The 14,016-nt window shown below is 42.9% G+C and overlaps 2 protein-coding genes across 2 annotated transcripts in view; one reads left to right on the top strand and one right to left on the bottom strand.

The window, feature by feature from the left end:
* Positions 1-7,419, top strand: part of LOC311039506 (laminin subunit beta-1-like) — a 29,751-nt gene extending 22,332 nt beyond the window's left edge. Inside the window, exons 24-33 of the mRNA XM_084049433.1 lie at positions 1,693-2,062; positions 2,327-2,511; positions 2,701-2,942; positions 3,096-3,296; positions 3,542-3,686; positions 4,022-4,229; positions 4,594-4,735; positions 5,413-5,589; positions 6,408-6,567; positions 6,764-7,419. Coding sequence (XP_083905559.1) covers positions 1,693-2,062; positions 2,327-2,511; positions 2,701-2,942; positions 3,096-3,296; positions 3,542-3,686; positions 4,022-4,229; positions 4,594-4,735; positions 5,413-5,589; positions 6,408-6,567; positions 6,764-6,900 — 1,967 coding nt within the window. The 3' untranslated portion in view covers positions 6,901-7,419. The remainder of the gene's footprint in view (positions 1-1,692; positions 2,063-2,326; positions 2,512-2,700; positions 2,943-3,095; positions 3,297-3,541; positions 3,687-4,021; positions 4,230-4,593; positions 4,736-5,412; positions 5,590-6,407; positions 6,568-6,763) is intronic.
* Positions 7,420-7,655: 236 nt separating this feature from the next.
* Positions 7,656-12,755, bottom strand: eri1 (exoribonuclease 1). Its single transcript, XM_084049434.1, has 7 exons — positions 12,378-12,755; positions 10,779-10,954; positions 9,831-10,041; positions 9,628-9,711; positions 9,419-9,528; positions 9,063-9,177; positions 7,656-8,901 (listed from the first exon to the last, which is right to left on the bottom strand). The coding sequence occupies exons 1-7, from the start codon at positions 12,453-12,455 to the stop codon at positions 8,659-8,661; spliced, it is 1,017 nt and encodes a 338-aa protein (XP_083905560.1). The 5' UTR covers positions 12,456-12,755; the 3' UTR covers positions 7,656-8,658.
* Between the last annotated feature and the right edge of the window lie 1,261 nt (positions 12,756-14,016).

The raw sequence follows: 14,016 nt of genomic DNA, 5'->3' as shown, positions 1-14,016 counted from the left end.
TGTGTGCGTGTGCGGTGTGCGGTGTGTGTGTGTGTGTGTGTGTGTGTGCGGAAGGATATTGGCAGCACTGGTCTGATTCCATCCCAGCAAGTTTATTGCTTGCTGAACAACTGAATCATGAGAGTCAGTTTTCATCACTTGGCCCATCTGTAGATAATGCGGCTCACAGTAGCTGGCTCACCCTCAGAGAAGAGAGAAAACTGAGAGAAAAGGGGAAAGAGAGGTGGAGATGGAGGAGAGGAGAGGTATCTGGGAATGACCTCTCTTCATGAGAACCAGATGTTCTCCAGAAATCTCAGGCATCCCATTTTCGTCATGGCCCTCTCTCCCTGTTGCCCGGAGGCCTTGAATTATTTCTGCTGAAGTCCTTAACGGTCTCCAAACACAGCCAGCCCAGCTGGACATCCCTGCCCACCTACTGTACACAGATGATACACTAATGCGTCAATTCATGGGAAATGTGGAGAAAATGTGTGTGGAGAAAATGTGTGTGGGAGTGTGTGTGGAGAGAATGACACGTATAGGCTGTGTGTGTGTATGTGGCCGTGCATGCGTGTTAATAGCTGGCCCTATGTCATAAGTTAAGAGGTTCATTTTATGACCAGAGCAGTCAGAGGAGGTCAGGGAGGTCTTTCTTGTCAGCATAATTTTATGTGGAGGTGTGATTTAAGACCCCCTAGATGTGGCCGTGCATGTTGTTTTGTGTCTCTCTTGTGTCTTCACTTTAACAAACCCTTTTCTCAGCAACCATTTTGACAGGTAAACGCAGCTGAAGGGAATAACGTTAACTGGTATGATTTAGGTGTTTCTGTGTGCCAGTATGAATTTAATTGTACAGGAGTTAATTACCCCTGCTGGCATTTCTGAAATACTTGAGAACATCAGTCAAACAACACTTGTAGTTTGACTTCCCGTTAGCGTTGACACGGGATTTTCAACACCTAAAACAGATACAGTATCAAAGGATTTAACAATATCGGAATATGGTCTTCTGGTTATCGTGACATCATATTTCCCCATACTGCCCAGCCCTAGGTGTCACACATCACAACAACAGACAAGCAGACAGATACGGTACACACGCACGTCCAAAACCCAACCCCCAACTCCTTCTCCATAAATCTCACAAATCACAGCAGTGGCAATAATAACGGTGTAAAAAAAAAACACCTTCTCTCGTGTCTTCTGCCCTCTACATTCCTTCATTCTGACTCACTCCATTCCTCTTCTCCTCTTTTCCGGCGGTGGGAGGCCAGCTCCCTGGTGTGTCCCAATGTTTGGGGTGGTCAGGGTGACCTGCAAGGTCAAGGTAGACTCTTAGTTTATTTGCTTGAGGCGTCGGCCCTAGTAATAACAGGAACCTCTGTTTTCACACCACTTATTTCACCGGGGACTCCCTAATGGTGGAGCAGGGAGCCCACATTGATGAGTTTATTTGACATTTTGTCACGCAACACAGTATGTCGGAAGAATCTGCAGAATGAGAGGAAAAACAGCATGCAGTCCGGGGGGAGCTGCTGTTATCAGTAGTCAGCACCATGCTGTCTACCCTTTGACATACAGTATACAGGACGATCAGGACCATAATTCGAGATAGCGGTATAAGGGCAATTGCTCATGAACAGTACAGTATGTGCAATCGTGTTACTTGAACTTTTCTCTATCCCTTGTACTTCCCTTCTCCTACCCCAGCCTGTGACTGTGACCCTAGAAGGATCTCCAGCGAACAGTGCCACCGTGCTACAGGCCAATGTAGCTGTGTGGAGGGGGTTTCTGGTCCGCGGTGCGACCAGTGCGCCAGGGGTTACCGCGGCGAATTCCCCAACTGTGAGCTTTGCCACGAGTGTTTCCTTGTGTGGGACCGGGTGGTCGGCGAGCTGACAAATCAGACGCGGCGTCTCGAGAACCACGTGGCGGAGCTTCAAACTAGCGGGGTGACAGCGCCATACAAAGACTTGGTCAGCAGCCTGGAGAAGAACATCAAGGCTGTCAGGGACATAGTGGAGAGCAACCCTGCTGCTCAGAAGTTTGAGGAGACACAGGAGCTCATGCAGCAGATGACGTATGTGTACATACGTGTGTGTGTGTGTGTGTGTGTGTGTGTGTGTGTGTACACACGTGTGTGTGTGTGTGTGTGTGTGTGTGTATGTGGATGCATGCAGATGGATTTGTGCACGGCAAACTCCTGAGTGTCAATTTAACTCTGCAAATGTACAAATTGACCATTATAATTTTTAGGTCAATCTTTTCACCGTCACAGTTGAATTAACACTTTTGAATGTAGCTGTGTGTCTTTATATACATCATTTTTTTTGTGTCTCTCCAGTGGTTTGATGTCATACTTGAACGGGGAGCTAAACACAACGGAGGATCAACTGACCAACCTCCACGGGGAAGCCAATGCCAAAGATGCCAACCTGGATGCTCTGAGGAAGGAAGCCAGTGCGCTGGAGCAAGCCGTCAAGGAGCTCAGAGAGCAGGTGTACAACGCCAAGAACTCCAACTTTGAGGGTGAGAAACAAGAGCAGAGAGAAATGGTATAGAAATGTCAGCTTAATTGTCGAGATCTCAGAAATTAGACCTGACATGCCTGGATAACTGGTGTGTGTGTGTGTGTGTGTGTGTGTGTGTGTGTGTGTGTGTGTGTGTGTGTGTGTGTGTGTGTGTGTGTGTGTGTGTGTGTGTGTGTTGGGTTCGTAGGGGCCATGGACACTATAGGTACAGCACACATGCAGTCCATGATGGCAGAGTTCCATGCCAATGCTTCCACCAGTACCCCGGGCAACACGGTTGAGCAGTCGGCCGAGATGCGGCGAGCCACAGAGGACAAATTGAGCAGGAGTCAGAAAGACTTTGACCGCAAGCATGAAAGAAACACCGAAAAACTGGACAAGCTGGCAACCGACCTGAACAAATTTGACCTTTCAGGTCTCAGCCAGAAGGTATCTAAAGATAGAGCCGTGATTCACTCCAGAGTTGGTTTGGTTAGCTCTCCTGGTTGCAAAATGGACAAGACCATAGCCTGACATCCTTGCATTTGTTTATGCTGTGTTCTGATTGACCATTAGCTAACCACAATGGTATTGTATTTTCAGACATGTGGTGCAACGGGTGAGGAGTGTTCCACCTCTCTCTGTGGTGGGGTGGGTTGCATGGGGGAGGATGGAGCCTCGCATTGTGGTGGAGAAGGTTGCGAAGGCTTCGTCACAACCTCTCAAGCTGCCCTCAAGAAAGCGAGGGACTTCGACCAGGAAATCCTTTCCTCTATGGGGGAGGTGGACAAGCTCTCCAGAATGGTAGGTTTTGTAGTTTCTTTATGAGGAAGAATGGAAGTGTTCATTTGCATTCAGATGTGGAACTCAACCAAAACTAGAAAAGTGCGCTCTTCGGGAGGGTAGATCTTCGCCAGGCCGGGCTGCCTGGCAATAGAAAAAGAAATAGGCCCCGCCCACAATTTTATTAATCTAATTATAGGCACAGAAAAGTGGTAGAATAAATCCCTGGGACCAAAGTTAACGACTGAATTTGCCTACATGAACAGGTTTGGGAAGCTAAGGTGCGTGCTGATGAAGCCAAGGGGAATGCTCAGGAAGTGCTCCTCAAGTCCAACCAGAGCAAAGAGAGAGTTGAGCAGAGCAATGAACAGCTCCGCAGCCTCATCAAAGAGATACGAGACCTCCTCACAAGTAAGCACATGGCACGCTGTTCTCTGATTTCACAGTGCAGTGGTTCTCAAACATTTTCATTAAGGACCCCCAAATTGATATGTACAGTATTAGGCCACAGACCCCGATTTGAAAAGATTTTGTGCCAGAGACAAGCTCACGTGTCCCATTGCAACGTGTTGTGAGCTAAGGGATAGGGATTAAGTCTTTAAAACTAATTTTGCTGGGGGCCACCTGGAAATCCCTCAAGGACCCCTGGGGGTCCCCAGACCCTATTTTGAGAACCAGTAACTTAGTGAATGTGACCAGGTTGAGTGATTTGTGCCGTTGTTGACGATGCCACCCGTGCTGAACAGACGACAGGGCAGACGTGTCTGTGATCGAAGCAGTGGCCAACGAGGTGCTGGCTCTGGACATGCCCACTTCGCCCACTGGGCTCCAGGATCTGACAAATGAGATCAGGGAGAAAGTTGGCTCTCTGACCAGCGTGGAGACCATCCTCAGTCAAAGTGCCAGTGACATCGAGGCTGCAGAGAGGCTGCTTCAACAAGCCAAATATGCCAGGTGACACACACAAAACACGCACACACGCACGCACGCACGCACGCACACACACACACACAACTGAGCACAATAAATGACTTACTGGAGTCCCACACAACTAGCGCAGGCATACTCTCAAGGTCAATCAGTGTACAGAACACAATATTATAATAAAATGCACACTTAACTGTCCATTACTTAATTGTATGGGTAGCCCTTACTTAATTGTATGGGTAGCATAACTCTGTATACAGTAGTAGAAAAACACAACATAACCTTAACCCTAAACCCTAACCCTAAGGTAAGTGGGGAACACGGGGAACATAGAACCTGGGGAACATAGGGATCACCCCATTTAGATAACTGTCTTGCTCCTGTTTCTCAGTGAGGAAGCAGCTTACATGGAGTTGACAACAGACAAGGTGAAGGTGGCCCTGAATGAGACAGAGCGTGCCCAGAGCAATGCCAGGGATGCCATTGATGAGGTCCAGAATAACACCAGGAGCACCCTCGACCAGCTGATCTCTGTGAGTTTGACCTGTTATCTCTCTAGTTCAGCAGCGAGTGGAAGAGCACTTCTCAAACAGTCTATCCCAGTGGGGGACATTTCTCTTTAAAACCTACAGTACCTAAACATATATTTTCATAGGGATACCAATAAATGGGAACTTAAAGTATACTACGTTGGTTACATTAATCCAAGTTGGAACACAATCGATTGATTGATCATTAAAATTAACATACTCTGAAAATGCACGCAGCCCATCCAACTGTTAACTTAACACGGCAGCCGGGTGGTCAGATGGATGGGTCGCAAACGCTTTCAAGATTTTCAAGTGGGCCCTGATCACAGAAAAGGTTGGGAACCGCTGGTCTATCCCAAGGAGGATAAACAGGACATGGGTGGATGACTTAAGTAACTTCCTGGTTACTTACTAGCAATTTGCAAGTTGTGATAAAATGTATGAGAAGACACCTCAGATTTGATTTAACCCGTTAAGACCAGGAACGCATCTGTGTCATTTTTTGATTTATTTGGCCATTCAAAAAATAGTAGATATACAGGCTCATGTGCCGCGCAATGAGCTTGTATATCTACTATTTTTTGCCGGTCTTAATGGGTTAAAAAAAAAGTCGTATACAGTATCCATTGCTACCATTCTCTGAAGGTACAACTTGAGTGTGTTTCTCTTTGTCTTGTCAGGTGGAGTCAGAGACGGCCTTGACGGAGCTGAAGCTAAGTAACGCGACAGGTCGTCTGGTACAGCTGGAGAGAGACGCGGGTCTGCTTAGACAAAGCCACCTGGAGACCAGTCGCCTGGCTGATGAGGCTGAACGGATCACTGAGCAGGCCACAAAGGATGCTGACACAGCCCAGCAGGTAGCCAACACCTGCATGCCCCTACCCCCCCCCCAAAACACACACACACACACACACACACACACACGCGCCTCTCTTTCACATATGAACTCTGGAAAATGGCCGCGACCCCCCAAAATGATCATATTTTAACTGGGGACCCCCCACCCAGACAAGCACTTGGAATGCAGGAGTTGAGGCATTACATTTTTGTTTGACTCACAGTCACAGATAAATATTGTGAAAATAGCTGATCTACATGCTCGCAACATGAGGCGTTTGTAGATCGACTATTTTCAATATTATTGCCTCTTTCTTAAATTATTTGACAATTTGGCCAATGTTTGACCAGTTTTTATAGTATAGTTTGTTGATTACTTTTGATGCAGTAATAGTCTTAGTACTTTTTTCTTTTTTGGAGGTATAAAAAGGTCTTAAAAGTCCTTCACTTTACAGTCATCTGGGGACCCCCCAAAAATGGGGTCCCTATCACAGGATACTTTAGTTTGTATATATATCAGTATGTATCACAATATTTTTTTTATTTTAATGTTATAATTAAAATCGTAGTTTTTTGTCAGTTATTTGGGGGCCCTCATGGCAGGTTGGAAATCGCTGGTGTAGACCCACATGTAGTAGATTCTAGACTAGTCTAGAGACGCTCTGGGAGGATGAGAGCATACCCAACCAAAGCAAACTGCTTTAAATAGGGGATGAATGTAAAACATGACGTCTGGTTTGAGTTTGAAAGCTGCTGTTACACGCCAGGCACAGGTTCCAGTTTCCTGCCTGTGAAGAACTCTATTACCAATAACTCCAGTTAACATCTTGGCCCGTAGGAGTTTGACAACGAGGTGAAGGATAAGTACACTGTGGTACAGGACCTGGTGGAGGACAAAGGGGAGGCGGTGATGGATGCCAGGAAGAAAGCAGAGGAACTTCAGCAGGAGGCCAAAGTACTGCTATCCCAGAGCAATGAAAAGTTGCAAAAACTCAGAGGTAAGTCACACAGATTTTTTTTCTTCAGTATTGCCCATAATACTGACATATCCAAAATAGGGACGTTAATGTGGTTAATTGCACATGCGTATTCAAGTGCACACACACACACACACACACACACACACACACAGCTATACAACAGCTTGACCGGAACAAAGCCCTGTCCTGATCATGTGTTGTCCTGTGTTCTCAGAGCTGGAGAAGTCTTACGGGGCAAACCAGCTCACCCTAGAGGAGAAGGCACAGGAGCTGGTCGTCCTGGAGAGAACTGTCCGCCAGCTCCTGGACGAAATCAGCCGCAAAGTAACCCTCTACAGCATCTGTGACTGAGTGCCACCCACAGCCACTTCATGACCTCACTATTATTGTCAGTTATACTGGACATGTCTAGTTTCCAATAGTGCCAACAATATTGACATTGCACAAGAATACTGCTCCTAAATGATGTGACAAGTATGTGATAATGACAGGGAAGAATTGTACTGACAGTGCCAAAGAATACAGTATTGTGATCAGATAAGCTAAGTATATTGGGCTATCATACCCAAGACCTAAGAGTGTGCAAAAGGACAATGGACGCAATTGGTGCCAAAGTAATGATGACCACTAAAAACCCTGTGACCTCAGTTTCATGGCTTAAGAACAAAAAAAGGAGTTAACAGAATTATAAAATGTAGTATAAGCTATTACAGCATGAAAGTTTGCTTAAATGTATGACTGCACAAATTTTTTGGTTGAAGTTTTGTCTTTTGTAAACCTAAAGGAAGTAAAACCTGTCAAGTCCAAAAGCATATTTCATTCCTGTCACATGAGTTAAATTATGTCATATTAAAACTATTTGTCCTTGTACTTTGTCTGAGGAAGTGGGGTGTCACTACTTACTATTGCTGTGGTTGGCTCTGTTCCCTAGTTTTGAAGTCCAGGGATTGCATCAAGTGACTGGGTTTAACTTGCAAACAAAGCATACAGCAAAAGAAGAGACAACTAGGACATCAGTTCTAATCCTCATGATGTTCCACTTGAGTCCACTCCACAGGCAGGGTCATACAATAGTAATCTTGTACAAAAAAAAAGACTTACGAGTGTAATACCAACAGATGGTTATTTTGGTAACATTTATTTGTCAAAATAGACCTACCAGTAAATCTCAATGTACATACACGGAAATGCCAAGCCACAGGCTTATATATTCATAGCATAGTTTTGTTTTAATTTCTCGCAAGGAGCGATTTGTCTAATTTATTTCATAAGCAAAAATAACGCGCATGAAGCAAAATCAAAATTTCTGTGGCATTCCAAATCCATATGGCACTCTGCTCCTCAGCAAAATGTTTGTGAAGATACAGAATCAAGGTCAACAAAAATATTTATATATATTTGTATAATAAAAGGTTCCACATCGCAGAGGCTAGGGGTTAGAATTTACCATGGTGCATCAGGCTTGGCTGGACATTCAAACAATAATTCCCACGTTCACGGGAGGGGAAGCAGCACGGGCAGGGAGGGAGGATGATCCATCACTGCACTAGCGACTCCTACAGGTTGGTCAGGGTACATGTTCAGTAGGGAGAAGAATAGTTTCAGTATTTACCTGTCTGCACGTGCCAGTGAAAGTCCTCTGTCAGGTGAAAAGTGGACTCACAAGTATCGAAGAGGATACATGCTTGCCTACACCGTCCCTAATTAATCAACTAATAGGGGCCAGCAGCAACAAGAGACTACATTATGAGGGGAATTAAGAATTGACAAAATGACTAAAGGGGTAAAAGATTTAAAAAAATTAAAATAAAAAGCATATGGACTTTAAGGACAAAAATATTCTGAATAAAAAGGTACAGGTTTTAAACGAAGTAATGGTTATGTGATGTGTATAACTTATATAGGCATTGCAGTAGCAGCAGCAGTTAATGTTGTGGTCACATTACAAATGCACAACATACTCTGATCACAGGCTCCCAGTTTCAACAATTTGACTATTTTATTACAACAAGCCTGTAAAAGTGCTTTTGACATTTTCAAGTCATGTGGAGTAAAACAGAGTGAACCTGTTAAGGCGAATATGCACAGGTCTCTGGAAGACATCCTCATCTAGTCCTTGCTGCGGGGTTTGTATGGTGGTGCGGCTGTTTCCATAGGAGCTGAGCTGGGTACATTGAGAAGCTGTCCGGCATGGATGCGTTCATTGACCCGCAGCTGGCACCCGTCCTGAAGCATGCGCAGTGCAATCCTGGCGATGTTCTGCGAATCGTCCAGCCCAGAGTGAGGACGGCCCTCGTACTTGAGACCCAACTTCTCCAACATGGTGCTGAGTTTAGTCTGTGTGCGGGGAACCTGGAAGACCACCATTTAGCCATTTGTTATAGAGTTTGATTGCGAACCCCTGTGGTTGTCTACATTTTACACAATTAGTTCCAATCAATTACAACTATGACCATTTAGAGATGCTCATTTGGCAAAGAGATGTTCATGTAAGCGCAAATAAAACATCCCACCTTGTAGAAATTCCCATATGATTTTCTTATGTTTATCCACTTCTTTGCAAACTGTGGATATCTAATCCGGCTTACGCGGCACTGGATGTTGAGGAACTTGCTCATATCCCAAGATCTAGGGATGACAGAAAAAGAGCAGTATGATCAAGTTTGCAAATAAGTTTGTAAATTATTGTTCCTAACTCGATGAGTTGTCGCAAGTACAAATCTCAAAAGTTATGCTAGCCTACTACTACTACTTCTACACGAGTAACATGATGCAAATAGACTACAAGTCTAATAGCCCTGCACTCTAGTGGGGCCAAGTTAAAGTGGTTAAATTCCGTGTTTATTTCCAGGTCTAATACAAATCTTACCCATCAGTCAGAATGGCGTATTTGTACTTTGTTCCAAGATCCCTCTCCTGAAGCCAGAGTACAACTCGCTGAAGGACTTCTGGGAATGTGTCTGCTTCATCCACCATTTTCTGTTCAATGCAATGCACAGCATTCTTAATAACAGTCAGCTATTGTGACATAATATCAAAAGGTGCACAACGATTCAACTCTGTGTATTTCTGTCCCACCTGTGTAATTCCTGTTAACTGCACACAAAAGTCTGAGAGTTTTGGGTTAACCTCTGGTTTTACATATTCCCGGAATGAGTCCACCTGCACAGAGAAGGAGAGATTAAATCTCCTCACCATTAAGATATATTCCAGTTCCAAATACTGTATGAAGAAGACCGCACATAGCCTGCAAGCATTTTTTTACATATCATCCCACTCACGATCTCCAGCGTATGCGTATTGATTATAACCACTGGGAACTCAATGATTTCATGAAGGAAGTCTGGGGGGTTATCCTCCTCGCAGGTTGCTTCAAAGTCCACCACGCAGATGTAGTCATAGTAGGTGTCCCCTCCCACAGCCGCCGACGGCATCAGCTTATTCTTCTTGTAGTGACTCTTCAGCCTCTTCTTCATCACATCCTTCACACCTCTTTTGTTTTGCATTTTACATGAACAACACAACACAGATTGCAGTTACCAACAATTGGCTCACAAGGCAAGTCTTCCATTGTGAATTTAAAGGTAGGGTGCCTTATTCCATTAAGACCGGGAACGCATCCGTGTCATTTTAAGATTTCTTTGGGCTATACAAAAACAGCAGATCTACAAGCTATGCCGCGCTATGAGTTTGTAGATCTGCTATTTTTGAAAAATCATGTGCAAATCTTTGAATATATATATTTTTTAAAGTGAACATTTTTTCTCTGTTTCTCAGTTCTGGGGGTCCCTGGAACAAAATATTTTGAGATGACGGTCCACGGCCAAATACATATCATTTTTGAGAACCACTGATATTATAGTAACATACGTTTTTTCAAAAAGCTGTTAGGATTTTGAAGACATTTGTAGAGTCCCCAGAAGCAAATATTTGAGTTACAAATGTTAAAAATATATATATATTCAAAGATTTGCACAAATTTCACATATTTCACAATAGCAGATATGCAAGCTCATAGCGCGGCACTCGGTGCCATGCTATGAGCTTGTATATCTGCTATTTTTGAATAGCCCAAAGAAATCTAAAAATGACAGAGATGTGTTCCCGGTCTTAATGGGTTATATTAGGGGTGCAACAGCGGATCGAACAAATCCATTTAATCTATTGTAAAAAGTAAAATAAAAAGTATCCAATTTAATTATCAGTAACAATAGTATTAAAAGTGGTACCTGGTGTCGAGCTTTAACTCTTCTAATCTGGTCCGGAGCTCGTCCTTGGTCATGCGGTTGATATGCCCATTCGCCACAGCAATCTCTTTATAAACTGGATCACTGAATTCACCCTTGGACTCTGACACGTCCTTTTCCGGTTCTGGTCCAGTGCATATCCTATTGAAAGGTTTTTCCTGACGTTAGGAGAGAACATATTAGTATGACTAATATAAATATTTGGCAGATAGATTAGCTCTAAGCAGCTAAGCTATATAAACTACATTTCCCAGTAGCTTGTGGTTGGCATCACCACTTTCAGAATGATGATTTAATGTTATTTTCTTTCACCATGTAGCAGGGTAACTGGATATAAGCCACATTTTCAATGGCACATGAACATAAAGTAGCACAACAAATGAGTAGATTGCAGTATGTCCATCACATATTACCACGCTGTAAAATAACCATGGCCTTGTTTACCTCACCTCGTTACTTGCACTCAAGTACATAGATATTATTATGATGCATTATTACCTCATGCATTCTTCCAACACTAATTCTGCACATTCCCCATTGCTGCTAGAAGTTTTTTGCTACACATTTTAAAAGGGTAAGACCACTTTGGTAGAGGTTTGGGTTGTGTAGTTAGTTACCTTGCCATGATATAACAACAAAAGGTGGGCAAGAAATCAAAAATAATTTCTCCATCGACTACAAATTCATAGTATATGGTAGAGGCGATGTAGGTGCAATCAGAGTTTGACATGATCCAAAACAAAATCACACAAAATAAACGTCAACCCCTTATGTCAATGGTTCTCAAAGTGGGGTCTCGGGACCCCCAGGGGTCCTTGGGGGGTTCCAGGGGTCCTCAGTAAAAATAGTTAACATCACAATAATTGTAACCAGTTTATCAATTTGTATGTTGGCTATTCAAAAACAGCACATGTACAAGCTCACAGCGCGAAAATGTTTTGGAAGTTTTGGATTTTAAATCATTTAGACCCCCCCCCCCTCCCCCCAAATCAACACAAATGTTCTATTCTGGGGGTCCCTGCCACAAAACCTTTTCAGATGGGGGTCAGCGGCCAAATACATGGTTGGTACATTTTAGTGGGTCCTTGCCAAGAAAAAGTAAAAGAACTATTAAGCCTTATGTTACATGAAACCCAGTGATGCAATGTGTGCATATGCTAGCCAGTGTTGCCAGATTTTGTGAGAGAAATAAGCAACTAGGTCTATGAAAACAAGCCCAAAACCAATCTACAAGCTCACAACGCGTCGCGTAGATCTGCCATTTTGAAAAACTCTTGCAATAAAATGTGGAATATTTGGAATATCTTTGAAACATTCTAACACAAATGCTCCCTGTGGCACAAAAAATGTATGAAAAAGTTTGAGAACCACTGGGTTTAAATAATAATTTAAAAAATTTGTAAACAACCCTAATTAAGCAACGACACTTAAGAAGCAATCCCCAAAAACGCAACCACCAATATTTACAAGCAACTTTTACAGGAAAAAGAAGCCCAAAGTCGCTTATAATAAGCGGACAGGGCAACACTGATGCTAGCAGTAGCCCATGTTAGCCGTGTTCTTCCTCCTCATAGTACCAACCTGCTGGTCGTCCTGTGTGTTGGACATGTTGTTCACACTGACATGCGTGTCGTGGATGTTCTCCTTGAGCTCGTCCATTCGGTGGGGTCTGGACTGGAGGTGGAGGAATCCAACAGTTTGTTCCAAACAAGAGACAGGAGTTGTTAGCTGCTAGGCTAGCCCAGTTAGCTTCCGATGGTCGTGTACAATTTATTTAGGTCTTCATTTTCTGAGCCAGAAGATGAAGAGAAACGCATTCGTGTGGTATTTACAAGAATATCGCCACAACAAACAGCAGCAGCAGCAACAACACAGTTTCCTTTGTTTCTTGGTTGGTACAAACTAAGTTCTACTTTTTTCTCATTCAAGCTCAAAGCTCAAAATCACGTTCAAAATATGACGACTTCCGGATGCTTCTTCTTCTTCTTTTAGTTTTATGGCTTATAAGCATTACTTTCGAGTACATACCCCCACCACCTACTGCACCGGAGTACGTAGCGTGTGTCTACTTGAAAACAAGCAATTCAATTTCAATTTCAATTCAAAGGGCTTTATTGGCATGAGAAAACATACGTTTACATTGCCAAAGCAGAAAGCACAATACAACAATACAATCAAAACAAAAAATATGTACATTTGAAAGTCAGAATCTTCAATAGATCAATTTCTATGTACCAAGATCACTGGGTGCAGGCATAGTGCAGGAGGAATATACACAATGATTAGTCTTTACTCTTTAAGTTCAGTTCAGTTCAGTTTCAGTTTATTTCCAGCTTTTTGGACAATACATAAGGAACTGCTTTAGTGCAGTAAAACACAGTACAGGCAGTTTACAAGTGTCCTTGATGCTGGAAAAGGGGAAGGGAGAAGCATAGTGCTTATCGAGCCCTACCCCTGGCTCAGTTTACATATAGAAAATTAGACAATCATAGTGATGATAGTAGTAGATAATGTAATAGATAACATAATAAAAAAGAAAAGAGTCAATGTTTTGACACTACTAGATAGGAAATGTAAACATTTCAGTGTTTAACACAGAATCATCATCAATAGAAAATCACGAATGGATCAAGTAGAAAGGTCTGTTTTTTTTTTTTTTACATCGGTAACAGTAAATAGTAGAGAAAATAAATAAATAATAAATAAATAATAATAATAATAATAATATATGTTTTGACACGAGATACATGGTTTCTCCCACACATGACCTTTCTCTCATGTGGGAGTCAGGACGGCAGAGAGCTCTGCGTCACTGTGGAGCGGATGGCAAAGGTAAGTTATAATAATTGTGTATGATAGTACAGAGTATGGTAAATGAAATATGGTCTAGTTATTATCAGTAGATTGGGTTTCTTCCTATAAGTATCTATCAAAGTAGCTATTTTTCAGTTTCCTTTTGAATTGAATGATGTTTAGGCTTTTTTTAATGTCATCAGCTAGCCCACTCCACAGTGACATTCCACAGGATGAAACAGACATGGACTTGAGGGTAGTGCGTGCAAATGGTTGTTGAAAGTCTGATGGGTTTCTGAGGTCATGGTGACTACTATCTTTCTCTGGAAATCTGTTTTGTATGTTGATTGGAAGTGATTTATTTTTTGCTCTGTACATGACTTGTGCTGTTTTGAATTTGACTAGATCGGGAAACTTTAGAATATGT

The sequence above is a fragment of the Gymnoscopelus microlampas genome, assembly GCF_963454915.1.
Source record: "Gymnoscopelus microlampas genome assembly, chromosome: 23".
In the NCBI taxonomy this organism is placed as follows: Eukaryota; Metazoa; Chordata; class Actinopteri; order Myctophiformes; family Myctophidae; genus Gymnoscopelus; species Gymnoscopelus microlampas.
The sequence above is the reverse complement of the archived record's forward strand: the minus strand, read 5'-3'. Positions and strand labels throughout refer to the sequence as shown.

Excerpts from the sequence above, each read along its gene's own strand:
- eri1 (XM_084049434.1), bottom strand. The coding sequence starts at position 12,455 with ATGGACGAGCTCAAGGAGAACATCCACGACACGCATGTCAGTGTGAAC. Across the intron at positions 10,955-12,377 it reads ACACACAGGACGACCAGCAG|GAAAAACCTTTCAATAGGAT; the intron begins GTTGGTACTATG and ends TCCTAACGTCAG. Across the intron at positions 9,178-9,418 it reads TACGCCATTCTGACTGATGG|ATCTTGGGATATGAGCAAGT; the intron begins GTAAGATTTGTA and ends TGTCATCCCTAG.